General features: G+C 41.5%; 3 protein-coding genes across 9 annotated transcripts in view; all 3 read right to left on the bottom strand.

Annotated features, from left to right (window-relative positions):
* Nucleotides 1-11,139, bottom strand: part of ca4a (carbonic anhydrase IV a) — a 46,569-nt gene extending 35,430 nt beyond the window's left edge. Inside the window, exon 1 of the mRNA XM_031310895.2 lies at nt 11,008-11,139. The gene's annotated coding sequence lies outside the window, so the exon portion shown is untranslated. The remainder of the gene's footprint in view (nt 1-11,007) is intronic.
* LOC116058184 (carbonic anhydrase 4-like) lies at nt 347-11,055 on the bottom strand. Its single transcript, XM_031310897.2, has 9 exons — nt 10,965-11,055; nt 8,601-8,678; nt 7,746-7,790; nt 5,800-5,964; nt 5,564-5,709; nt 2,553-2,645; nt 2,383-2,449; nt 2,125-2,288; nt 347-595 (listed from the first exon to the last, which is right to left on the bottom strand). Exons 2-9 carry the CDS (start codon nt 8,659-8,661, stop codon nt 416-418), a joined length of 921 nt encoding a protein of 306 aa, XP_031166757.1. The 5' UTR covers nt 8,662-8,678; nt 10,965-11,055; the 3' UTR covers nt 347-415.
* A 1,631-nt stretch (nt 11,140-12,770) lies between the features above and the next one.
* mtmr4 (myotubularin related protein 4) overlaps nt 12,771-25,718 on the bottom strand; it is a 48,361-nt gene continuing 35,413 nt past the window's right edge. For 4 of the 7 annotated variants that reach the window (XM_035991062.1, XM_035991064.1, XM_035991063.1 and 1 more), the window contains 15 exons: nt 24,710-24,876; nt 24,442-24,538; nt 22,560-22,673; nt 22,230-22,429; nt 20,569-20,697; nt 19,645-19,756; nt 18,931-19,126; nt 18,438-18,623; nt 17,979-18,149; nt 17,308-17,462; nt 16,312-17,108; nt 15,572-16,266; nt 15,305-15,415; nt 15,043-15,131; nt 12,771-14,615 (listed from right to left, as the gene is read on the bottom strand). In XM_035991062.1, the coding sequence (XP_035846955.1) occupies nt 14,438-14,615; nt 15,043-15,131; nt 15,305-15,415; nt 15,572-16,266; nt 16,312-17,108; nt 17,308-17,462; nt 17,979-18,149; nt 18,438-18,623; nt 18,931-19,126; nt 19,645-19,756; nt 20,569-20,697; nt 22,230-22,429; nt 22,560-22,673; nt 24,442-24,538; nt 24,710-24,876 (3,397 nt within the window). In that variant the 3' untranslated portion in view covers nt 12,771-14,437. Of the gene's footprint in view, nt 14,616-15,042; nt 15,132-15,304; nt 15,416-15,571; nt 16,277-16,311; nt 17,109-17,307; nt 17,463-17,978; nt 18,150-18,437; nt 18,624-18,930; nt 19,127-19,644; nt 19,757-20,568; nt 20,698-22,229; nt 22,430-22,559; nt 22,674-24,441; nt 24,539-24,709; nt 24,877-25,718 lie in introns of all 7 variants that reach the window. The other 3 variants (XM_031310805.2, XM_031310808.2, XM_031310806.2) reach the window with 2 other exon arrangements.

Genomic DNA, 25,718 nt, shown 5'->3' with positions numbered 1-25,718 from the left:
GACCTATTGACAACAACACATAACGTGCCAGGTCATGGGGCTGAGATTGGCGACTCGCACTAACATTAAGTATTGGCACTCATGGCGCAAACCATCAGCGACTTGCACTAACATCAAAAGTGTGTGCTGGTGCTAATAGGATGACACAGTGAAAATGAAGGAATGACTAAGGTATCTGGTGCTTCACTACGCATGCATGAATGCTGATCAAACACTTACAGCACCTTTCATAAGGCGTTCCTTTACGCCTTTGTCATTTGTCTTGTAAGACCAGGTGAGTCATGCCTGCACCAGGACCTGGTCAATCATCTTAGCAACAATGCGATGAAGAGATTACAAACCAGGGTTGAGCTGAGGAGTGAAACTGAATTTATTGTGTTCATGGATGTCACAGTGCAGCACAGGATGCCTCGCGCTAGTTGGGTTGCGACAGTCCCAAGGCTGCGGCGATGGCAGCCAGGAGAAGGGCAGAACTGACCAGGATCACTGCGCCTCCCGACCGGAACACCTGCCGACCGTTCAGGGGCTGGACCGGCCTAAAGTTCCCCACCGTTGGCGTTCCATCTTTGAACTGAACCTCAGAGAATGCCGTTAGCTGGAGGAACAGAGGGTAAATGTTAGGCCCCAGCTTGTGGAAAGAGATCATCAAGAGGTGTGTTATTTGACTGAGTAAATGCTGTGTTTTTCAGGAATGTAAGTACATTTACTCATAAACTGAACTTGAGTACGGCGGTGGAATTCCCAGAACACACCATGTTGTTGGTAAGATGACACAAGGTAAAAACTTGTGTAACATAAAGGTCACTCCCAGGTCACAGGTTAAGGGGCCCCCATACTCTACACAGCTGCACGATAAGGGAATGTTGTGTTCTGGGACTGCCCCTTTTGAAAGGCCAATGGAAACAGGCTAAAGGGCTCCAAACACACCTTACCAACAAACACATACACCAACAGCCTATCGCCCAGAGAGAGAGAGAGGGAGAGAGAGGGGGAGAGGGAGAGAGAGAGAGAGAGAGAGAGAGAGAGAGAGAGAGAGAGAAAGAGAGAGAGAGAGACACTGGACTTTTGATTTGCAAAACAACAAGATTTATGTCATGGTGCCATTAATATCTTTGCATAAAACCCAAACTTGACATGTGCTCAGCACTCATTAGAGTAAATTCCTCTTGGAAATCCAGAGTTGGGATGGCATGACGCGCCCCCATAGCTCACTGGTAGGGATTGCAGCATTAAGTCCTAACCGCAGCGGCCAGGGTTCAAGTCTGGCCCTGGGCCCTTTTCTGCATGTCTTCTCCTCTGTCTAAACGAAGTCAATCATAAAAATGGCTAAAAAAATAGAAAAGTTGGCATGGCCCACTGTGACAATACATTGGGAACAGTAAAGAGTAATGCTTAATCCTAGTTCTCCATCGAGATTTCTTTAAATGCTTCTGGGAGAAGTCATCAAGGTCTCATGAAGCTTTTTCACATATGCAGAGTCGAGCTGCTCAGTTTTCCCCAACAAATACAATGTTGACGTATTGTATTTCAGAACTTTCATTTTTCTCTACTTAAGACATTTGCTCCTCTACATTTCTGAGGGAAATACTTTTTACTTACTACTACATTTATCTGACCGCTATCATTTCTTGACAGATTGAGAATTGACATAAGAAAACATATAAATGCTTATAAAATACAACACATTGTTTAAGATTATAGAATGATACAGTTCTTAGTTTTTTCCATAAGTAAAAAAGAAAACTCGCCATTTACTTTTATTTTCAAACAGAACACAAACCCCAGTCTCCTGGGTGAAAGTCCTGTTTGTTTGACCCATCTAACACCCCAACCTGCCTCTTTATTCACATTGGCGTCTTATACTTCGTCACCTTACTTTGCTCTCGTAATAATTACGGGAGGCTACTAGTGGGTGCCGTCACTATAAACACAAGTATAAGTGGTAATTTCTGCTTGAACAAACGACTTATTGGGGCGTTTGTCAGGGGAGGTCAGTCTTATACTTTACTGTTGAAGCAAATGTTTTAATAAAAGTAAGAAAATGTACCGTATAACTAAAACACAAACACAGTATTAAAAAAAAAGCACTTGCATTCCTTTACATTTCTGGCATTTTATCCTAACCTGATCCATGCTCAGAGGGATGGTACTCTCAAACACAGTCCAAATTACAGCCTCATTGCACTCTGGGGTGGTCAGAGAGCCCTTGTAGCGGTAGAAGCTGGTCAGATTCTTCACAGGTGGGATTAGTTGTGCCAGGGAGATGGACTCCAGAGGAGTTTCGCTATCTGAAAACAGAAAAACCCCAGATAAAACGTTACCAACACACACTGTGCAGCCATGTCTTTAGTTGCTTATATTGAACTTACATGTAGTACTTACCTAAAGCTGTGATGCTTGGCAGAGCGCTGATGATGGGGTTATACATTTGGTTTGTCCTATTGGACGTCTGAGAATGGAAATATACACAATACACACATTTCAGCACTGTGTTTAAGGTCCTTTCTGTAATAGCCAATTGTTTTCAACAATACAGGATTGAAAATGGTTACCTCAAAGAAGAACCCAAGGACTGCAACTCCCTCTGGGTCTGCTAGAGCTGTTGGCACATCAGTGTAATCGTTCTTTATGTGAACGATGTGCAGCTGTTGAGACAATATTACCGATGTTACCACTTTTTTTCACAACGTAATATTTTACAGTGTGTGTGTGTTGAATGTTATTGTAGATGGGATCAATAAAAAGTCACAATGTTATCAGTTTACAGAAGTTGCACCATTTGTAGAGTACATTTCATGCTCTAACAATAGAACACCTAACATATCAGTTCAAGTGAATCAGCTCTTTATCAAAAACTTGATTGATAAAAAAAGCTTTCCTAAAAGTCCAGGGGATTGTGCCAAATATGAGGTGATAAGTTTACTTTTTTTTTTATAAAAGCATGGAATTTAGTACACTTGTACAGTTTAGTGCAACATTTTCAGAAACGGAACCCTCGCAAAAACGCCTCATGGAGGCCTTCTTACTTTCCACCATAACCAAATAATGTCTTTTGCATCATATCTCCAAACATGATAACACAGAATAGGTGATGTTTACCCCTATGTTTCAATGGTCAAGGATTACAATGATACCATATACAACATAATAAACTGTTCAGCTGAATAGTAAATGGTGAATTTAGTGATACTGAAGAAGGAAATCACAATATCTGAGAACCTAGGCTAACGTTATAATACCATGTCTGTTGCATGCATGTTGTGTAGAGTTTTAAACCCTGACGATACAGTGACTGCAAAGAGTAGAACAATAAAGAGAGAGAGCGCAATTAAGTCCTACCGACACCGAAGGGGAAAAATTCATCGCTCTCAATTGACTGCATGAAGGGGCCTCCTTGACAAATCTGTCTGCTAGCAAACAACAAAAACAAAAAGGCCTAAAAGCTGCCGTGTGGTGGGATGCACTACTAACAGGGTTAAGAACCCATAATTAAGTTTGTATAACCTGCCAAACCAAGACGCAAGACGTAAGGCTTCAGCAGGAAGAATGGAAAGACTGTGGAATCCATTATTTGGTTAAGGTGGAAAATAAAATGGTGTTTTTGCAATAGCTCCATTGTTGAAAACAGGTATACAGGTATACCAAATTCCATGCTTTTATGAAAAAGTGAAAATAATTTTCACATTTCACCTGGACTATAATCAACAATTATTTATATATATATATATATATATATATATATATATATATATATATAGAAGAAAACAAGATATATATATATATATATATATATATGTATATTAGTGCTGTCAAATGATTAAAATATTTAATCGCGATTAATCAAATTAATGTCATAGTTAACTCGCAATTAATCGCACATTTTTCTCTATTCTAAATGTCCTTTGATTTCTTTTTGTCCCATTATTTTTTCTCATTTTAAAGCACCCATATTATGCTCATTTTCAGGTTCATAATTGTATTTTAAGGTTGTACCAGAATAGGTTTACATGGTTTAATTTTCAAAAAACACCATATTTTTGTTGTACTGCACCGCTCTCTCTCACTGCTGCAGATCCTCTTTTCAGCTGGTCTCTGTTTTAGCTACAGAGTGAGACCTCTTTTCTTCTTCTTCTTCTGTACTATCTTTGATTGCACTCGCACATGCCCAGTAGCTCAGATGTAGATCATGTCAGCTAGCTAGCTCCATAGACAGTAAAAGAAAGGCTGTTTCTACAACTTTGGTCAGTTACAAGGCAGGATTAGCTGGGAGACTTCTAAATGAGGGCACACATGTAAGTAGTTCTTTTGTAGATTATGGTGAACTTTTGTGTGTTGTAGCAGTACTTTGCTATTGAGAATGAGGTAGCATGCTAGCGTTAGCATTAGCGCGCTACGAGCTAATGGTTGAGGTTAGCCTGCTCGTTTCGGCTTGTGACGTCACAAGCCGTGCCGATTTTGAACAGCTCACCCAGAGACTGAAGGCAGACACATTCAGAAACTGTATCTCACTCTAAACAGCATGGATGGATTTTTTTCAAAGTTTGTATGTGTGTGGAAGCACCAGAGACACAACATAACACCCCAAATCCCAGAAAAAGTGTTTTTTTCATAATATGGGAACTTTAATGCTCTTATCAACATGATACAATGACACTTTTAAAACGGTGCCTGAACTGAAAGATATATATATATATATATATATATATATATATATATATATATATATATATATATATATATATACATATATATATAAAAACAAGCACCTTGTTCAATTGTATTTGTCTGTTCAAAAATATAAAACAATAAAAAGGAGCACAAAACAGCGAAAACAACCACTGGATGGGAAAAGGGTATTTTAAAATAACTTTGAATGCACCACAAGGCTGGCGAGGCTGAGTCTGTGTTTTTCAGACAACGGCAGCTACAGTCTGGTGTTAGAATCCTCTACAGTGAAATACAGTCACACTTTACACCATTTAGCTGTCAGCATTTTAACCGTGTTTACTCCAGCTGTTAGCTAACAGTAGTGTAGTGCTGACTAGCGTCCCGTGTGGCGATGTTTCAGTTCCCTCTAACGTCCGTTTTCGGAGCATCAGAGAGAAGCGCGGGCATTTAAGTGGCACCTAAATAAGGCACCGAAATCCACGTTGCTATTCGGTCTGGTAGATAACGGTCGTTAAAGGTGCCGTATTAGCCACATCATCACACTGGGTGACACGTTACTTTACTAGGATGAACAACGCCAGTGTGGTTTATTTTGAGTCAACCCTTCATACACCATCCTCCTGCCGTAAATGCTTACTAGCACGTCAAACCTGTGGCAGAAAATAGTTTCCCAACAAATGCACTATTTAAAAAAAAACTGTATATTCACATTCAAATTTGAAAAGTGTAGTTTTAGAGAAAATCTGCATTTTTATGATCATATTTCAAATTGTTGGTCTGTTTTACTCCTGAGTTTCCAGCTGTTATGTGTGAGCAAACCTTTAACAGTTAATCACATCAGTTATTAACTTGACTAAAGACAGGATGTGTGTGTTGTATAGTAAGGTTATGGTACCTCCATGGGATACTGCTCTCCATCGATGGTATGTTCAGAGCCAGGCCTTTCGTTGTTGCCCCAGTGCATGTGGAACTCCACAGCCTTGTAGGTGGTCGGGAGGCCTCCACCTGAGATGGTGCTGAGGTGAGGAACTCCAACCTTAACTGTAGTGGACATACGCCGAGCATAAAGACGTCACACAACAGCTTCACAGCACTGAGGGCTATCTTATGTTTTATGGAAAATATGCTCACCTGAGTGGCCGACGTTCGTCATTGCGTCACTGAAGATCTCCCGGTAGTTGGTAAAGATGAAAGGAGTCAGTCGTTCGTCTTTCAAAGTCTTTCTGGTGATGATGTTGATGGGCGACTGGGAGTTTCCATCACAGGTGCTGTAGGTCTTGCCCCACAAGCCTGGTGCTAAAACAAGAAAAACACTCAAGTTAAAGGGAAACTATTATATAGCATTTTCAGGATTATACTTGCATGTTGTGTTTGTACTAGAACATGTTTACATGTTTTAATGTTTAAACAAAAACTTTATTATTCTCATGCTGCCCATGGCTGTGGCACCAGTATTCACTCTCTGTATGAGACGCTCTGTAGGAGCGCCTGTCTCTTTAAGCCCTCCTCCTGAAAAAGCCCAGTCTGCCCTGATTGGCCAGCATGCTTCCTGGACACTCCGTAGCCTCCACTCCGTGTTTCACTCATAGACAGTATATAAGAATGGACCAACAGATCCCGTTGCACTGGACGGAGACCAGTGAAGGATATCAGAAGATGTGACGTGAGCAACCTGTCTGAAAGTTGTAAGTCTTCTGGTAGCTGTGCCAAGAGAAATCTCCATCATTCCGAATATTGCAGAGACGGAGAGCGTAGGTATATGTAAGGAGATAACATAGGCACAGGCTAATTATTGCTAACTAAAATGCTAGTTAACATTAGTAATTACACCTAACAGCTAATGTGAGTCGAAACTGCCTGCGAGTTTCTCCTGTACTATACGGTAATTCCTCTACTATGCGACAGTAAGTCGCGTGGTTATGACATAATCGTTAGCCTGTTTTTACAAAAACGTCTGCTACGGAGCCATAACGTGAGGTACAAGGTAATGGAGCCTTTTATACATTGTCGTGTTTCTTTAGAAATAAACAATGGACAAATAGAGTCGTTAAACGCTTCAGATGTAAAGTTATTCGCTGTCAAAGTGGTGTCAAAATGAATGGCAGTCAATGGGATGCTAACGGGAGGTGATGGCTTATTAGCATCAAAATGGCGCTATAGGAGGTTCGCGGTCCGAGGAGAAGCTTACACCCTTGGTTTCACTAGTTTAAGCTGGAGCTACTGCAACGGAGTATAAGCAGGACTTTGTACCGTGAAAAATCACCAATAAAGACTTCTAAAAACTTCCAAATATTACAAAACCGGACATGTCCCACTAGTAAAGTGACCGGAATTTGGGGAGAAATGACCAGCATTTATCTATGTTCACACTGCATTACAATAACATTTGTAGAATTCATTGTTTTAGCTACATAATAACCCAATCTTACTTTTTAACCTAACCTTATTTCACTTTTTTATTTTTTCTGTAGCTATGTTATACACTTATTGACTAGCTCTTTTCTTACTCTTACTTTTACCTTGAATCTGAATGTGAGCAACTGCAACTGAATAATTTCCCTGAGGGGGTCAATCAAGTATTCTGATTCTGATATTCCCATTCGAGTCAGTATTCAGCTGGTTCAGATGCTGGTTACATCAGTAAAACTACTCACAAGATCCAATACAAGGTTGCATATTATCCCAATTTTAGCATCTCTACATTGGTTGCCTGTACATTTTAGAGTACATTTAACGGTTTAAATGATCACCTACAATGTAAGACATGTATGTAGAGGATTGGCTCCTGACTATATTTCGGACTTTCTAACCTCACATGAGCCAGGTGCAGTCTGGGATCTCTTGTAGATCTCTAAATAATTCCCAAGTCAAGGCTGGGGCTAGGGCCCCTGCAATATAGCTGGCAACCTCTTAATTTAAATCTCTTTATTGAGATAAATTGCTCATTTTTTTAACCTTATCGCTTATATTTTATTGCACTTTAAATCTGTTGTTTTTTACGTCCTATGTATGTGTTTTAAAAAAAAAAGTACCATATAAATAAAGTTATTATTGTAACCAAACAATGTTACACTTACTATTGCACTGATTATCGCAGGTGAACTGGGACTGATAGCACCAATCTGAAACACAGAAAATGAAAAAACATTTGTCAAGGTAAAAAGCTTGCCAACTCTATCTTGAGATTTGATGTCAGCAACAAGCAAAAAATACATACAACACACACACACACACACACACACACACACGCACACACACACACACACACACACTCACACACACACACAGTATCAGCCAGCCTACATTGTTCACTTCTGGGTGACACAAACAAGCTCAGCCTATTGTGAGGGCAGAATGGGATGTTTCTTCTCAACGTATACACTGACAAATGTCCAGCTAGATTTAACTAGATGTATTTACAAATGTGTCCTTTTATTAATTGTTTTTTTCCTTACCGCAAACAGTGAACTGTTCTCCTGTTAGTTGAAGTCAGCTGCTATTCCCAGCAATACAAAACTCCCTGATATGTAGGAATTGTCTTGCTATTTACAAAAAAGTTGCCATTTGTGCTTTATCTATTTTTGGATTTCTATTATATCAGGATTCCGCAATATATCAACTTTCTAATTGAATAAAGTGACTGGCACGGTTGGAAAAACTGGTTAAAAAAAAGCTATTTCACCCTGCTCATTGAGCAGCTTTCTGATGTATTCATTGCCCTTCATGTTTTCCAGTGTTACTAGGAATTAAATAGCTCACATGAATTAAGATATTATCAATCTATCACTTGCACGATTGTATGTAAAACAACAGAAATAGAAGAAAAACATTAAAACACAGGCTGAAAGGACCTGTACTGTTGCAAGAGAAATCTAAATAAAACCTCCAGTTTTTTCAACATATTTTCCAGCCATGAATGAAAGCAGACTCACCTGATCCTGTGCAGATGGTCCAAAAGGATGCCAGGAGAACGGGCAGGATTAGCTGCTGCATTTTGGAGCTGATTTGATCTGAGGAAGACAACACAATGACTTGTTTTTTTCCAATGTGATCGCATTCTGCAGGGGGTCTTATGCTTATCTATCACCATACCCTTGGTCCATAGCCTGTTATATTAACCACATATAACGGCTATGATTCGAATTACTTAGTCTTAGCACAATAAAGTGTCAGTTCTCGTCTGAGAAAAAAATTATTAGACGAACAAACTGATAGCTAACGGGCATGCAGTGGGCAAACTGTGGTTACATTGGGCATAGCTTACAGGGCTCTCAAGTTTCTCGCATTCACCGTGAGACGCATTTCAACCAGTTCACACGGTCACACGTCACACCTTAGTATTTCTCACGCTGATGAAGACACAAAGTCACTGAAAGCGATAATAGACAGGCATCAGATTTAAAGTTTAGAATAGGTCACTATTGGCTGGTCTGTCATCCTCAACTTAATTAATCCCTCCTTTTTTCACATCAATGATAGGCTATGTGCGCACCGCCGCTGCAGAATTATGAGCTTGATTCACACGATCATTAATATCCTCTGCTCTCGTGTTTCAACAGTCACTGGTTTCAACGCAAAAAAATAAACAAATGGAACACTGTTGAGCGGATCTCCGCGGCGCATTCATGCACCACTATCACGCTGCTCTCACGCCTGGTGTAATCAGTGGACAAGACAAGCATTAAGTGGAGCAGCCACTGGTGTACTTTTAAAAGTGAATGGTTATTCATGGCACCACCAGCTACTACTACTGTTGCTCTGTGTGCAAATATTTTGATATATTTGTATTTAATCTACATAAAACAATTTATTTTATTTCGATGAATTTGTCTATTTACCAATTGTTATAATTTCTATTGCTAGTCAGTTATGAACAATAGTAAAAATGTAACTGGTAGCAAAGACAGAGAATTAGACTTTGTAAATGTGCAGGAGTGCTAATAAATAAAGTCTAACGTTAATGATTCTATTACAAAAGGATCGGCATGTTTTGAAATAGCTAGTATTTACAGACTGTGGGCTAAAACACACAGTAAGCCTAGCTAATCCTCCCTTACAATAATTCACCACATTTACAATCGGGGAGGCAAACTCATTAAAATATACTATAATTAAGATCAGTGTATATGATGGAATTGGCATTAAATGTGCCCCCGGACCCCCTATAACTAGATGTAACTTATAGCTACTCCTTACTCCAAACATTTGATATAACTCTATGGGTATTAACCACAGACAGTTAAATAATTATTAACGTTAACGTTGCACCCAGGCAGACAGATTTAAAAGATTGTTATTGTTTAAAACTACCAGTCCGTTGGCTGGTCTTCAGTGGCAAGTACCGTTCGGCTAAAGTTAACGAACATTTAGAAAATTCGGCCAACTGAATTTAAAATATAATATGAAAATCACAATCTCAAATAATAACAATATTTCAAACATTACGTTAAGTCACTATTTCTTATATCATATATAGCTAACGTTATACACACACACACACACACACACACACACACACAATACAATCTTTTAAATCATAAATCCCAGATCATCGAAATTAACTGTCGCACTATTTGTAGCAAGTTGCTATGGCAACGATTAACAGATGCCCATAACGTTAGCTTAGCTAGCTAGCTCAACGATCCGACCAATAATCACTGATATTATTACAATTTGGCATCTATAAACAAATCAACAATAACCACAAACAGTCATAATCCCTAGAATTTACCTAATATTGGCAAACAAGTTGTAATATACAAATTAGAAAAAAAGAGCCCATATCCCCGGGGGACTAGCTAGCTAGCTAGCTAACGTTAGCATATGACGGATTAGCTAATTTACAGAAACAAATTTAACGTTACTAATTTAACAAAGCACAATAATAATTTAAACACAACAATTTAGACAGACTAAATTATGTTACATTACTAATAACATGTTAGCTAGCTACATTTAAAGTTACCAACCTTAAAGAATAATTTAAAAAAAACTGTGTTGGCTGGTCTTAACTGGCGTTGGAAGTTGGGCCAACTGCTCAATATTTTGAAAAAAAAACAAATATTACTTTGTATTACATTATTCAAAAGTCAAGTCCTTTCCTTTCCAGTCATCTGTCTTAAATCTAGCTAGCTAGCTAAGTCAAGTATCAAGTCTTGAATAACAAGTCAAGTCGAGTTCATCATTGTAAGTCAAGCAAGGCTAAAGTCGTCAAATTTGTGAGAGTCTGACTGGAGTCATGTCGTGCTAGCTAGTCTCCACCTTTGCTCCATTAATAAAAAAAACAGCAATTTTACCTCGCAGAAAACAGGAGTTACTCTTCTATCGCTTCCTCGAATGGTTAGTTGCTTCTCTACTGCTGTCTCGACCCGTTAGTTGTTGTGTCCCTTTCTTTAAGCAAAAAAAAAATTTTGTGCTACAAGAGTGTTAATTGCCAGTGAAGACTAACGTATCCTGCGCTGGGTTCCACTATATATATATATATCTATGCGCGTATCATAGCAACAGCAATATTATTATTATTATTTGTATTTATTATTAAAATCCATTTTAATTAGAATGTGAATATAACGTTCATGTGGCTTTGATGATCCACTTCAGTCTGTGATATCCTATGTTGTAATTACATGTACCGTTATAAAGGGCATTGTTCGGCCGAGGCGAATCACAGTAGTGGCGAAAATTGAAAATTGAGCCTAAGTGTGCCAAATCATTATTGTGTTTTTTAAGAAGGTCTTTTTTTTGTCTGTTTAATAAACGTTTTCTTATCTGTTGTGTAAATAGCCTATACAAGCTTATAGAGGCCTTAATTGATTGGGATTTCATTGTAACCCATGCTGGGGGATGCAGAAAAAAACAGGATTTGTAGTATACCGCTGTCATATGGTGAGTAGGCCTATAGCCTAACAAGGAAGTGTATTGTTAAATAAAATTTGAAGAGGTTTTCTTTAACCATTAAAAAAAAGGAAGACAGAAAGTGAGATCACTTTCCCCACCGTCTTCCTTTTTTTAATGGAGGAGTTACAGAAATGTAGGTCAAATTGTAATTTTTAGAATGTTGTTATGTCCAATCAAGGATATGGATAGTTTTGTCCACCTAATAACATAAGATCTTAAAGTTATAATTTAGAAGGGAGATTACCAGCTTTTTCACCTTGCCTTAATCTCAAACTTTTGTTGTTACATTCTTTGTAGATACAATTTAGCTCTCAGTTTATGGAGCTCTGAATGCAAACATCTGATTTGCTGAAAGTGCTTGTCTCCTTGCACTACAACAAAGTACAGCCTTGTGTTACCCTCAATAGAACAGCTCCACCTAGTGGACAAAGGGAGGGAAAGCATTGATGATTTTTTTCCTGTGGTGACATTCACCATCTTTTTGTACTTGGTAAAGTAAACAAATTGTTGCAGTCAATGTCTTAAAATTTGCTCTGTACTTCAGCAAACTGGTTTTAAGTGAGAGTAAGGTCCTGCATTTGCAGCCACATTCAATATTTCTTTCATTTTCACCTGTCACCCTGGGAACATCATTAAAAGTATTATACACACTGGACACCATCTGCTTTAGCTCCTCCAATCAGATCAATAACAAACAATAATGAAAAGCTTTGGCACTACTGAACTAAACAGTCTAACAAGACTGATGTTCTGCCATCATTGGAGCACAGGCAATATTTACTTACTTGTCACTCCAAGATACTGATTATATGCAGTTTTCATACACCAACACACACATACTACTCCATATTTGTTTTACTGCACCTTTACTGGGCCTTAGCTACTTTGCACACTATTATTCGTATTGTATAGCTATTGTATTATTTTAATTTCTTATATTTTGTTCCTATATTGCTTAGGTTCTGTACTCTTTGTCGCGGATACATTTCATTCCTGCCTTGTTTTAACCTTTTTAAATATGTGGAAAGTCTTTTGAGGCTTTCGTTGATTGCTTAATGACTAGTTTAGTCAGGTTTTTCAGCCTCACGATCGCCTGATTTGCTTGACACTTTTGTCTCATTCCTTTTGGGCAAAATACTGTAAGTGCAAGACGCCTTGAACACCTTTTCCAGAGCTACATGCAATTAGAAAAGCTTGGAAACAGATTCATGATATAATCTTTTATTTTAACCCATGGGATTTAACTTTTACAGTGCATTTCTTTACAACAATTATTCATTAAGTGACAGGTTTTAAGCCACCACTACGGATCAGATAACTATGAATGTTACATTTCTGAGTTCCTCTTAAAGATTTTGACTTGATGAACACAGTGTTGAAAAAATCCCAAATATTATGGATAACCACAATGGACAATGGATGACCACAAAAAGGTTAACTAATTTAGTGACATCCGATCATCCATTGAAAAGGTTAGCCTTGTCATCCAACCGCACCATCTGTTAATCTTTAGTTGTCTCAGTGTTATTACGCAGCTTACTATCTCTGTACCATTAAAACATAGAGGGTGGCCAATTAGAAACCTGCTGCAATCCATAAGAAAGAAAAAGGCTTTAAAAATAGACAAAACAAAATATGGCACTATTGTCTCAGGGAACAACCAGTAGACACAAACATTTTTTAAAGAGGGGACCGTGGTCAAACTCCCCTAAACAGAACAAGAAACCTCAAGCACTTTGTTTAGTCTTTTCCCGAGCAGTCTTTCTTGCCAGTTCACAATCTGAGGAGGAGTCACCAGTCAGATGGACATCAAGCTTCATGTGGACATTAAGCCATTCATTCATAAACATCTCAGCAGGAAAACCTTATCCCTGTCACATCCCAGAATACTCACAGTACCTTCAACCAACATTTTCTTACATCAGAAGAAGACATCTGCTGTCTTCCAATGTTATTGGATTCTCTTCCTCTTAACACATCAAGCACACGTCCCGGCAAAACAAACACGCACCATTGCATCGATCGGTCCACACACATCCCTCAGAACGTTGAATGTCCCAACACGACTATACTGGAGAAAAGCGTTGATAAAAGACAGAACCACATTAACTGTGCATATACATCATTTTGAAAACACATTGCAGCAATGAACACATATACGACCCACCAAATGTACATTAACATAAACTCGATCCAGTTATCCATTACATATTACATTCAGGCTCCAAGAAAAAGATGCAATGACGAAGTAAACAGCAGATTTCTCCCTTTTACTCAAGTTTGGTCTCAAATTCCCTCAAATACAACAACAGCTAGTAGTGCACAAAATAAGAATACAAAATTAGACTTTTAAATACTGTAGCAGCAATTCTTTTCTTTTCAAAGTTGAAAGCCTCCAGTAGTACAGGTAAAGGCTTTGGAGTCCCCGACACGTGGAAGGGTGAGCGATTGTCCTCTGAAGTGCGAGACAGTGTCTGTAAGGAGGGTGCAGGTGTTTGGTACTAAAGGTGGGTGACTCTGATGGGGTGGACAGGTTGGAGATGTGTCTCTGACAGGACATGTGTGGTGGCAGCTGGGTGCTGCGGTGCTCCAGGCTGAAAATGTCTTGGAACAGAAGGGGTTTGTTCTGCAGGAAAACCTCAACCGCTGAAAAGCCTCCATCTCAGACATTCCCTTTTCTCCGTCTTTCAGACAGTCTCACAGTGCACCTCTGCTCCCAAACCGAGCCTCCCAAAGAGTAACAACTCCTCCTCATCTTCCCCCCCTGCAGCCGAAACCAGAGCAGGTTGGGGTTACAACGGGGCGCTCAGCTTATCAGTCCAAAACGAGCAGGACAGAGCCGAAGCGCGAGCCATGCTACACAACGCTTCTCTCAGCTGGAGGCTGTGGCGATGGCCTTCTTGAGCTGCTGGCTGCGGATCTCGCGGGTGCGAGACTCCAGGAGCAGGTCGTGGCAGATGTTGCAGACCAACACCGGGTCATACAGCTGTTGGTCTGGGATGGGCAGCTTCAGATGACAACAGTCTTTACAGAACACATTGCCACAGTTCCTGTAGAAGGAGACCACACAGGAAGTTGTTAAAGCAGTGTGTATGTGTTAACTTACATCACTTCATAGAATGAACATTTTTCAACAGTGACATATACTGTACATTGGTCGGTTATAAATTTCTTTCCATTTTGGGACAACTGTCAGTTTTTCAGTGGAGCATATAAATAATTATAAATGATAAGCATTTCATTCTGAAACCATGGGCCTGACGCAAAACTTGTTTTATTGCCTTAGAAATTAATTGCAGTCCTTTGAATGTTCTTTTTACTTTATTTTTTCTTGTTACATCCCAAAACCACAGTGTCTGGGCGATGGGCTTATATGTATTTTTGATATACGTACACCCATGTTGTTTCTCTTCTACCTTTCACCATTCTTTGTGTTCTTGTGTCAATGAATGTAAGAAAACCACGGGGAAGCCCCACCTGCAGTGGTGACGTCTCTTGACTATCCAGAACTCACAGTCACAGTTGAAACAATGGGAGGCCATGTGGTCGGGCACCCACCTCGTGACCTACAACACACACACACACACACACACACACACACACACACACACACAAATCTCTATCAGATCAGTGTGCTGTATTAAGAAGTGCTCTAGCCAAACAGGTGAGGGGAAGGGAGGATTGTGAGGAAACAAAAGATAGAAGTTATTATAGACGATGGAGCACAAAGGATGCTGACCTCTGTGTCCTTGGGCTCTACTCGGTCCCAGCTGCCCTCAGACAGACGGTCCTCACTGTGGGTCGACAGAGAGTCCTCCTCGTTGCTGTTGTCTGACTCCCGCAGACACGTCTGAAAACGGAGAGAGAAGGGCAAGATCAGAAGACAGACAGGAACGATAAGAGGATAATCAAAAGTAAACATTTACAAACACTGCAGACAGAAAAAAAATAATCTTCCAGCGCTGGGCTGTCTGGCACTATTGCCATCACTGAGAAGGTTACTCACAATGTCATCCTCGTAGTCAATGTCTGGCTCTGAGGGAGGGGTGCTGTACTGTTTACTCTCCAGCCTCATTTGCAGCTGTCGCACCTGCAGCCTCAGCACCTCCACCTCTTGCTTGTAGCCGGCCTCAATCTGGCGCAGTCTCTGCTGCACGGCATCCATGGGCACCGGCAGCCCGTCGTCATCCAGGTAAGCTGGGGCTTGGGGCGGGGGTGGGGAGCTGGAGGCGGAGGGCGAGGAGTATGACACTGGCAGGAGCTGATGGCCTGCCAAGGAGTAGCTGTTGAGGGCTGCGGCAGCAGGCCCACACAGGCCGGTGTAGGCTGCACTCCTGGCAGCAGACAGCCATCCAGCCTGCAAAGGGCTGCTGGGATTACAAAGAGCCTCTCTGCGGCAGCACTGGGACCCGTTGGCAAAGCCCTGGGAGCGGAGCAGCTTACCGGCAAGGCGGCGGCTCTGGTAAGTGTTACTCTGCAAGGCCCGGCTGACGCCAGACTGACTGGCACTACTGCAGGCGGACTGGACCAGACCCTGGACGCTCTCCCAGTGGGAGCCGAGTAGGGACAAGTCTGTGATCTGGCCCTGGGAGATCAGATGGCGAGCTGCTACCTGGGCGCAGTCTACAGGAGCTACTGCAACTGTCAACATACGCTCTTTTCCTTTCACTACATCTGTCCTCATGTCCTCCTTCTCCTTCTGGGGTTGAACCTGGGGTTGAACCTGGGGTTGAACCTGGGGTTGAACCTGGGGTTGAACCTGGGGCTGGGACTCAGGCTGGAACTCAGGCTGATCCTTGTCACTAAAATGATTCTGGGTAAGATCCTGGCTCACAGTGGGGGGCAGGATTGGGGGGAGCTCTCCCTCACCTGTGAGAGTCTCTGTGGAGTCCTCCATGGGAAGTAGTGGTATCAGCTGCTTCAGAGCCAGCAGGTCTGCAGATTCTGGGAAGCCGTTTACCTGGCCGTCAGAGTGGCCGTTAGGCAGCGAGCTGGGTGTGGTGGCTGCAGGCTCAGTGCCATTGCAGGGGAGAGATGAGCACGGCTCTGATTTATGAGTGGGTGACGTGGTGCTCTCTGCAGTCCTACACAGGCTCTCAGCCTCTAGCGGAGGTGGTGGGAGTGGAGAGTTAGCGACCTGAGGCAAAGCCTGTTGGAGGACAGGAGCCGGGAAGGAAATGTGAGCGAGTGCGACGTCCTTACCGAGAGGGACCGGGGGAAGGGGTAGAGAGGGCAGGGGCTGTGTGGTGAGACAGGTCTCCTCCACTGTGTCTTCAAAGCTCTCTGCACCTGGGACACCCTCTGTGGTCATGGCAGGACTCGGATGAAGAGGTTTCCCCTTACTGCTGTCCAGTCCAGTGTTGTCAGGTGTGACCTCATCAGAGATGGCTGCAGAGGTTTCCTCTGTGGCTGGCGAGAGCTCCGGGGCAGAGCGACCCTCCTGGCAGTGCTTATTGAGATTTGGGTCGCTGGAAGTACGTGTCAGGGGCACCCCGTTCTCAAAAGCTGACAGCAGGTTGTCCATGGAGCGGGTCTTGGGAAGTCTGGAAATCAGAAATATATGAAGGGTTTATTTTTTTCCCCCACACGTGCAGAAATGGCAATGATACAATTGTCTGTTTGGGACTCTAGAGGGCAGTCTGGCTCTCTGCACATAAAAGGGAATTTTGAATAAATGTAAATCTTTGTGAGAATAGCAAGTACAGAGACTGAGTAACGGATCAGATTTGCAAACAAACAAACCTGTCCAGGGAACGGGAGGTCAGTTCGTCTCCTGTGACACTGGGGGGGAGGTAGAGCTCCATAGAGTCGTCCACAGCTGTGCAGGGGGAGGAGGTGGGCAGGTAGACAGCTGTCCACAGCTGCAATGCACGTGTGTGGCAGACTGGCTGCAGCACCTGGCAGACAAACAAGTGACGAGGACAATCCCAGAAGGTCAACGTACAGTAATGATGGTGCCTATTACTCTATTAGTACTGTTCTACCACTGCTGTGGGTGGTGTATTATGACCATTTTCTAATGGATCATTTACAGAGTATCATGGTGGCATAGGTTTTATCTTAAGGTAAAGTCAAGGTTATGCTCTTTTGATGAAAAGCTTGGATGAAGGATGAAAGTGAAAGTTCAGTCACACTATGCATTAATCATTAATGAAGCCACTCTGCTCAGCATCAAAGGAATAAGACTAGAGATCTGCTGATTTGTGCTACGGTCCTTAAATACCACTATTCCTTCAAGCAATCACCATCTCCTCAATAACTGAAAAGGTTCAGTGTCTAAAAGCACAGTACGAAGCAACCTTCAGTTGTTTCTGTATTTGACCGGTTGCTCTACTACAAAAAAAAGCATGAATAACAATATAAAAGTAATAGCATAATAACAGTGTAAGGACACTGTAAGAAGTGGTAGGTACCATATCATGACTGGGGATGTAGAGGAAGTTCTGAAAGTTCTTGTTTCCGTTGCGAAGCAGGGACCACACAGAGCAGGTGCGTTTATAGATGTTCCTTGTCTCTCTCTCGCGAGCGTTGTTACACAGGAAGGTGCCGTAAAGACAGGAGTACGTATGCTGCACCAACTTGACCTGGACACACGTGGAAGACGGAACATGACGTCAGGTTATTCACAATGGCAGTGATTCACATTCTTTATTTATTCAATGTAACAGCTCAGACAGTGTTGATTCTCAATACTGATTGACTGCAACATTTTCAAGTCAGTGGCTCAAGGATTATAATGGTATGCAAAAAAAAAAATCATTCATAATAAAATGTATTACTGTATATGTCTTTAAAGATGGTTTCATGTCCCTTACACTTTGAGATTTATAGTAGCACAAAAAAAAAAAAAAAAGTGCTGTAAGACCACCCACCAGGAAGGCCTCGTTGAACTCAAAGAGGCAGGGGAACTGTTTGAGCAGCTGGTGAACACAGTCCAGCCACTGCAGGAACACGGGACACTGCTCGCTCACATCGTCAGAGTTCTCCTGGTGGCCGCAGCGGTCCCCGAACTTATGACCGTAGTCCAGCCAGTCAGTCTCTACAAGCACCTGGAAACCCTGTGGACGACACGGTACTCAGAACTGAATGTAATCACATTACAGTGCAACAAAAACTATAGTTAAAAAACAAATACTCCACTTTAGAACTCAAGTGACATCACTTGAGGCCATTTGTCAGATTACATGCAGCATTCTCTGGAGACACAAAAGGCTTTATACAAATTATTTTCATAAATGCAGTAGTATTCCCTAAGACCTGTAGAGAATGTAATGTGTAAAATGGGTTCCCCTTTAATACTACATTTAAAAAGTTTATCTAAAATCTGTATGCAACATTCTGGGGCCAAACCGTGCAGACTCTCACCTCTAATGTCCTGTAGTAGGGGTCCAGCAGGACCTTGGCGAGGGCTACAATCTGGGGAGTGCGGTCCCACCCGTCAGAACAATGCACCAGGACAGGACGGCCTTCCCTCTCCACCGCTGAACACACCAGGGTGGCTGCCTTTAGCATGACAGATAGGTGCTGCAGCCAACGGGTGCTCTCAAGTGCGGAAAGCCAGCTGGAAACACCAGAGGTGGCTGATTAGATAAGTACAAATCTAAATAGAGCCTGTCTGATGAAGTGATCTGGAGCCTAGACATTGTATACATACATCAGCTTTGGTTACTCAGAGTGAGGTTACATGGGGTTATTAGGCTGATGGGGTTAGAAGGAAGCCTCTGACCTATATCTATGAAGGCCTCCCTACGTCATTACACCCCTCTCTCCGAATAACAACAAGCCTTAAAATAACATAATGTGACATACAACCACATGTAATCACATACAGGCATAGATGTAAACACACTAGTAAAACACACAGCTGGTAAAAACATACAGATGTAAACCTAAGAACAAACAGAAACACATAACACACGTATCCACTATCAGTGTGTACAGACAGACAGCTGGTCGGCGCAGCAGGAATGGCACTGGACTGTGGCAGCGTTCCCATCTCTGTGTGGTGTTGCCTTACCATGGGGAGGCACCGATGATGGCAGAGCCGTTCAGAGAGAAAGGTTAAACAGATCAACTTACTTTCCTGGATCCGGGATCTGACTGCAAACGGTCCTTAGAGCCTGGAAGCTGTTCCGGATGGCGTGGATGTTCGCCATTCCCATGAACATTACCTCGCAGTTGGGGTAGTACTCTAAGTACAGACAAAAATAAAGAACTCTGATGAAGGTCATAATACATAAACAAAGCATAGCTTGTAAGATACTGTAGCATCATCTGTTCAAGGATGATGATGGTGTTTGACTTGGCATTAACTGACACTGACCACTTGCTTATAGGGGTGTCAGGATTTCACTTTTGAATCGAAAATTGATCGAAATGAGCTTTCGATTTCAAAATCAGAAGCAGGATCAGTGATTCCCCAGTATTTTTTTTTCTCTCTCCACACCCGCCTACTTGTGCAAGTTCGAAGAAAAAAAAAAAAAAAAAAAAAAAAATCAGACACAGCATGCAGCTAAAAACATTGCGATTGCTGCAGTTTTGAGTTATTTCCCCTTACTACTTATTTCGAACAGTATTTTCCTGATCCGTTTATTTTCTACTTGTACCATAATTTATTCTGGTTTGAAAGCGTTTTGTTGAAAGGTTGATTTTACGTTTGTACCCTCCTTGTATTTATTTTGTTTTGTGTCATCACTAGGAAAGTGTTTATTTAAAATGTGTCTGAATAATATAAAAATAATGGATGGGCCGTGTAAGCGGCGAGACACAAAATAATTCATTCATTCATACTTCTCACTAAGTTTAAATTGCCTGCTTGAATCTCTAAGCAGAATCAGAAGCATACAGGTGGTGAATACACACAAGTATTGTACGTGTTGTTAAAAATTAAAATGTGATGAATAAATGTTCAAACAGTGTCCGTTGCCTTTCATCTCATATCCTACAAAATGCTAAATTCATTGAATTGTTTAAGACTTTTTCAAATGTTTTGGTCACACTAACCTTCACATTCACAGCCTCCGCCCTTGGCTCGGTTGGCCACTGCAGCGGTGTATGAGCGAGCATCCAAAATCAGCAGCTTCTGTGGCACAGTGTTGTCATCGCAGCCAGAGCCGCCTGTCAGAGAGGAGTCTGGAGATACACAGAGAGAATGTCTCCTGTTATGAGTGGGTAGCGTTATGTGAATCGAACGGCCAGGGAGAGGAAGAGAGAGAAGGCGTGGAAGGAGAAGGAGGGAATCAGAGAAGTGCCAGGGACATGATTTACAGAAACTGACTATTTGTAACCTACTGATAATCAATATCTCCTCCTGATGACACACAACCATAGTGTTGCTATAGGTAACGATCACAAGTCAAGAGACCTGCCCTCCGCAGCTACCAGGGAGAAAGACGAATAATTACTGTGAGGCTGCAAATAAACTACTTCTCTGTGCACTTAGTCAGTGTTGTGCTGCCACTCCTTTCCAGCCTGGTGTTGTGCACCAAAGACCCTTTTAGACGTGCATGTCCCAGACATATTGGCATCAACTTTGAAAAATAACCAAAATTTAAAAAAACAGCAAAAAAGGGAAAACAAAAACAACTGGCAGTTGTCCCATTAGTTACATTTCTGTAGATAAATCTGATTATAACGCAGTAACATTAAAAAGGGCTGTACTGAAAATACTGACCAAAAAAATAACAGCAGGCTGGGATTGCCTCCACACAGCTCTCACAGACTGTTCCCAGATGTGAAATACCTACATTTTTTTAAAGGTCACATGCACTAACAGGCTATAAAAACATAGAACAGAGATGCAAATGTAATTTGCAGTCAGGGTCAGTCTAGCAACTCTCCGTTGGCTTGCGGGCTGGAAAAACCAAACTCTAGTCAGGCCAATCACATCGTGTATAGAGTCAGTGGGCGGGCTTATGGCTGCTGCTGGTGAACAGCAGTCTTCTGGAAGACTTGGAGTTAAGCTTTTCTTTGAGAAAAGAACAAAGAACGGCACTGAAATCATTCTTAACAAAGGAAGATGTGTTCGGAGTTTTGCCGACTGGATACGGCAAAAGTTTAATCTATCAACTAGCTCTGCTACCTTCTTCGTTGCTCTGGTTGGTTGTAGCGCTATCCTATTGCGTGCAGAGAGAATTTGAAAGACAACCATTTATCCCGCCCCTCGGATTGAGCCCTGTCAATGGTGAGTTCCCAGACCCAGCATCCTGATGTGGGTCTGGCTTGTCAGGCTACCATTACTCCATTATATCTTTACATAACAAATAGTTGTTTGCTGCTTTATTAATGTTCTGAACAGGCCCTTTAACGGTTACTGCATGCACTTAATTTTTTAAAAGGGACCATGTAACAAGTAAGGAAAAGGAGCATAAATGTGATTGATTGCTAGTTAATACACTATACATTGTTGACAATGTATTTGCAGGACAAGCCCACTGTATGCAGGCATAATTAAAAATGACGTATTGCTTGGCACCTATGTTGAGCATCTTTATCCGTTTGTAGTTCACTTTGGAAGTAAGGAGAACATTTACGAGACATGTAAATAATTAAAAATCATTTACTTCCTTCTGAGTCATAAGGATATTTCCACATAATCAGCCTGAATATGAATGGATTCTTGGGAGCTACAGTGCTCTAACAGTGCATGCATGAGTCTGCTCTACCAAAATCGCTATCGGAGGAGTCGGCAGCTTCCCCGCGTTGTCGGCAGGCTGGTGCTCCACAGGTACCCTTGGCTCCGGCATCCATCTGACACGCCTTGGCGATGGATGACACCAAGTACTCATCATCTGTGTTTCTCCAGCCCCACCAGCTGATCTCAGGCTGGCTGCAACGGGAGATCACTGCCCCATTCTTCTGGTGCCTGGAATTCAATGTCAGACAGAGTTAGCAAACAAGAGTACGGATCTGAATGTCAAAAAGGAAACATGCTGTTGGGCATATTGGTAAAAACATGTGGTAGTGTGCATATGACTGTGTGTCAGTAAACCCACCTGTAGACCACCACAGGGATCCTCTTCCAGGATCTAAAGGAAGCCACGCTCTCCAGCTCCTTGTCAGTGATCCATATCGGTACCAGAAGCTTCTGCGGGTAGCTGGAGCACAGCCTGTGGACAAGGACAAGACATTATTTTTTATAGAGGAAGGTTAAATGCAGTTTATACTCCTGCAAACATTATACAGCCAGTACACTAGGGCTGACATATGATAACTGCAAGCAACAAGAGTCTTTCAGTGAGAAAAAAACAACAAACCAAAACAAAATAGTGCTTTGAGCTGCAGCAAACATTCTTTGACATACACAAATGTTCTGGTTTTCAGGGTCACTACTTCATCAACAACTCTCAGCTCTGGCAGAGAAAAAAAAATCCACAAAGTGCTACTGCCTGACTCCATCTGTCTCTGGTCTCCTCCTCCTCTCTCATGATACTTTCTTCAACGTCTATCCACCTGCTGACTGTCTGAGGAGGGAAGGTTAGACAAAGACCATGTATGTGTGTCTGTGTGAGCGAGAGGAGAGAGGGGAATAGTGTGCTGAGTCATGGGCCTCAGCAGGCTACAGCTTGTTTAATTAGCAAGTTGTCCTGTATGTCTTTCTCCCTCAGCAGGATGTGCTCTCTTGGGTCCTGCAAGCAGACTGAACTTTTTTGTAGCATTTATTTGTCCAGACAGCAAAGGAGACACACACACAGTATACCGCATTTTTTCTGCTTAAGTGAGTGCTACAATGCTATTTATTTGTGTGTGTGTGTGTGTGTGTGTGTGTGTGTGTGTGTGTGTGTGTGTGTGTGACACTGACTGGACTTGGTGAGAGTGCTGTTGGTCTAAGAGGTCAGAGGAGACAAAAGCGAGCAAGTACACACATTGACCCACGTTGTTGAAGGCATTGTTCCACCAATAAATCGCTAAATGAATAAGCTACTTTCAGTAGAGCTTCAGAGTTATAAAGGAGGCGATAGCGTGACATGGAATTTATGATTTTTGGCAATGTATTGGTAAAGTAAAGGATTGTTGGGAACACACTCAACATATGGATTAATGGCAGAGAAGTGGATTATGCTGCAGAAGTGGTTTGATAAGTTTCTATGGATGTTTTGATATATCTTATACACGATATACACAATTTTTTTTATCATGAATCTGGGTATCCACTGGAACCCAATATTATTAGTGCAGTAGAAGTAGTAGAAAAGTTAATACTAATAGATACCAATATTCTTTTCTTACTTCAATTTGAAAGAAAACTTACAACTAGAGCCCTGGTTTTTCCTGCATATATTTGTTTATATTTTTGTACCATTAAAAGAAGGTGTAATTAGCTTACAGCAGTTGCTCTTTGCAGTGTACCCAACTGTCACTGGATTACTGATTCTCAGACAGGTTTTGGAGATATAAGAAGGTTTTTTCTTCTCTATTTTATGGATTTATGGTCATCTACTTGTGATGGACATCGGGGACAATGATAACCTCGGGCAATGTCACACCAAATCTAATAATGATTACTGTGTGTAATGTCTGTGTTCAGTGTACTCTTATTATTTAAATCAACCTGACTACTATTCCCCCAAAAGTAACTTATTATTTTAAGATAAATTAAAAACTCCCATTTCCTGACACACGGTGCTGAGATGTGCTAACACATACACACAAGCTGTTTGTCAAACAATCTGTTCAGTTTGGCAACATTGTGGTTAGAGCATCTCCACTCCTGCCTGATTCCAGCCCGACTCTCTGTCTCAAGCTCTTTGAAACACTGTCACTCACCATTGCCTCTCTAAACGACCACCATGACTCTTTACAGTTACAGTATTGTACAGCTACCGGCCGCGACAGAGGTGCCATACTATTAGTTATGGTAACATATCTGTGACATACTTGAAGTTGCAGTTTATGTCCGACACTCTCCAGACGTTCTGTGTGTCGAAGCCCATCCTCTTGACCTCTATTTCCATTCTCTGACGCACGTGATCACCTGCACACGCAGAGAGCATGGAGGGAGGAGATTATTTAAGGAATATCAAAACTTTAACAAAATTAGACATTCTATTTGAAGGCCTAATTGTTCTTAAACTTTTGTGTTAAGTTCAGTTGTGATTGGTGTGTGTGTGTGTGTGTGTGTGTGTGTGTGTGTGTGTGTGTTGACCTGGGCGACAGAGATGAACGTGCTGGTCTTCATCATCAGCGTTGCCTCCCAGACACCAGGCGTGATAGGCCAGGGCAAACAGGTCCTCCAGTCGGGACGGGTGAGCTATGGCCCGGTTCAGACGCTTGACCCACTCCTGGCATTGCTTGAACGTTGCAAAGAGGCATCTGTGGAGAACACAACGTCGAGATTAGAAAGATGAGTGAGATCCAACAACAAAATATCTCGTTACAACTTCATGCATTGGGGACTGGGAGAAAAAACAAGAACTAATTTGATCAGCTGTTCAGTGATTTTCCAGCCCTGAAACAGGAGTAATAATAATGTGGCTGCTTAATGATGAGGAACCAAGACGCCGCTGCTACATCTGCTGCTGAGAATCTGAAGGCTCCACTGGTTTTGAACTTAACAGGTGTCTATAAACACATACGGATTTCACTCTGCTGTGAAATAAATACAAGCCTTGGTCTTTTAAAAAAAAACAGTTTTTTAAGCAAGTAAGCATAATAAGTGCTAGTTATGCTACACAGCATACACTTTTAAAAGAAGTATAAATACAGTAGAGTACAATAAATAGGACGTCCATCTGCAACATCCTTATTTTATTCAGTCTTCAAAACAACAGATTATAAAAAATAGTAGTATCAACTGGAAGAAAATGTATGACTGTTTCATTGTTTACGCTTTCATTTCTTTGAAACGTACTGTAACATTCTTTTGTAAAATGTTACTTTCATTTTATTCTATAGTATGTATTATATTGGCATGCTAGTCTCTCTCACACAATTTAAACATATAGCATATTAGCGCTGCCACTAATAAGTATTTTCATTACTTTATCAATACTCTTACAATGAATTGAGTATTTGTTCAGTGTATACAATGTGAAAAAATGCCCATCACGACTTCCGAGAACACAAGGGGACATGTTGTAGAATGTACAATGATGTAAAATAATAGCAAGGCCTGGCATTTAAGGAGCTGGAACGATGATCCTTAATAAATGACA

The sequence above is a fragment of the Sander lucioperca genome, chromosome 13 (genome assembly GCF_008315115.2).
Source record: "Sander lucioperca isolate FBNREF2018 chromosome 13, SLUC_FBN_1.2, whole genome shotgun sequence".
NCBI lineage: Eukaryota > Metazoa > Chordata > Actinopteri > Perciformes > Percidae > Sander > Sander lucioperca.
Note: the sequence above shows the minus strand (reverse complement) of the source record. Positions and strands in the feature narration are given on the sequence as shown.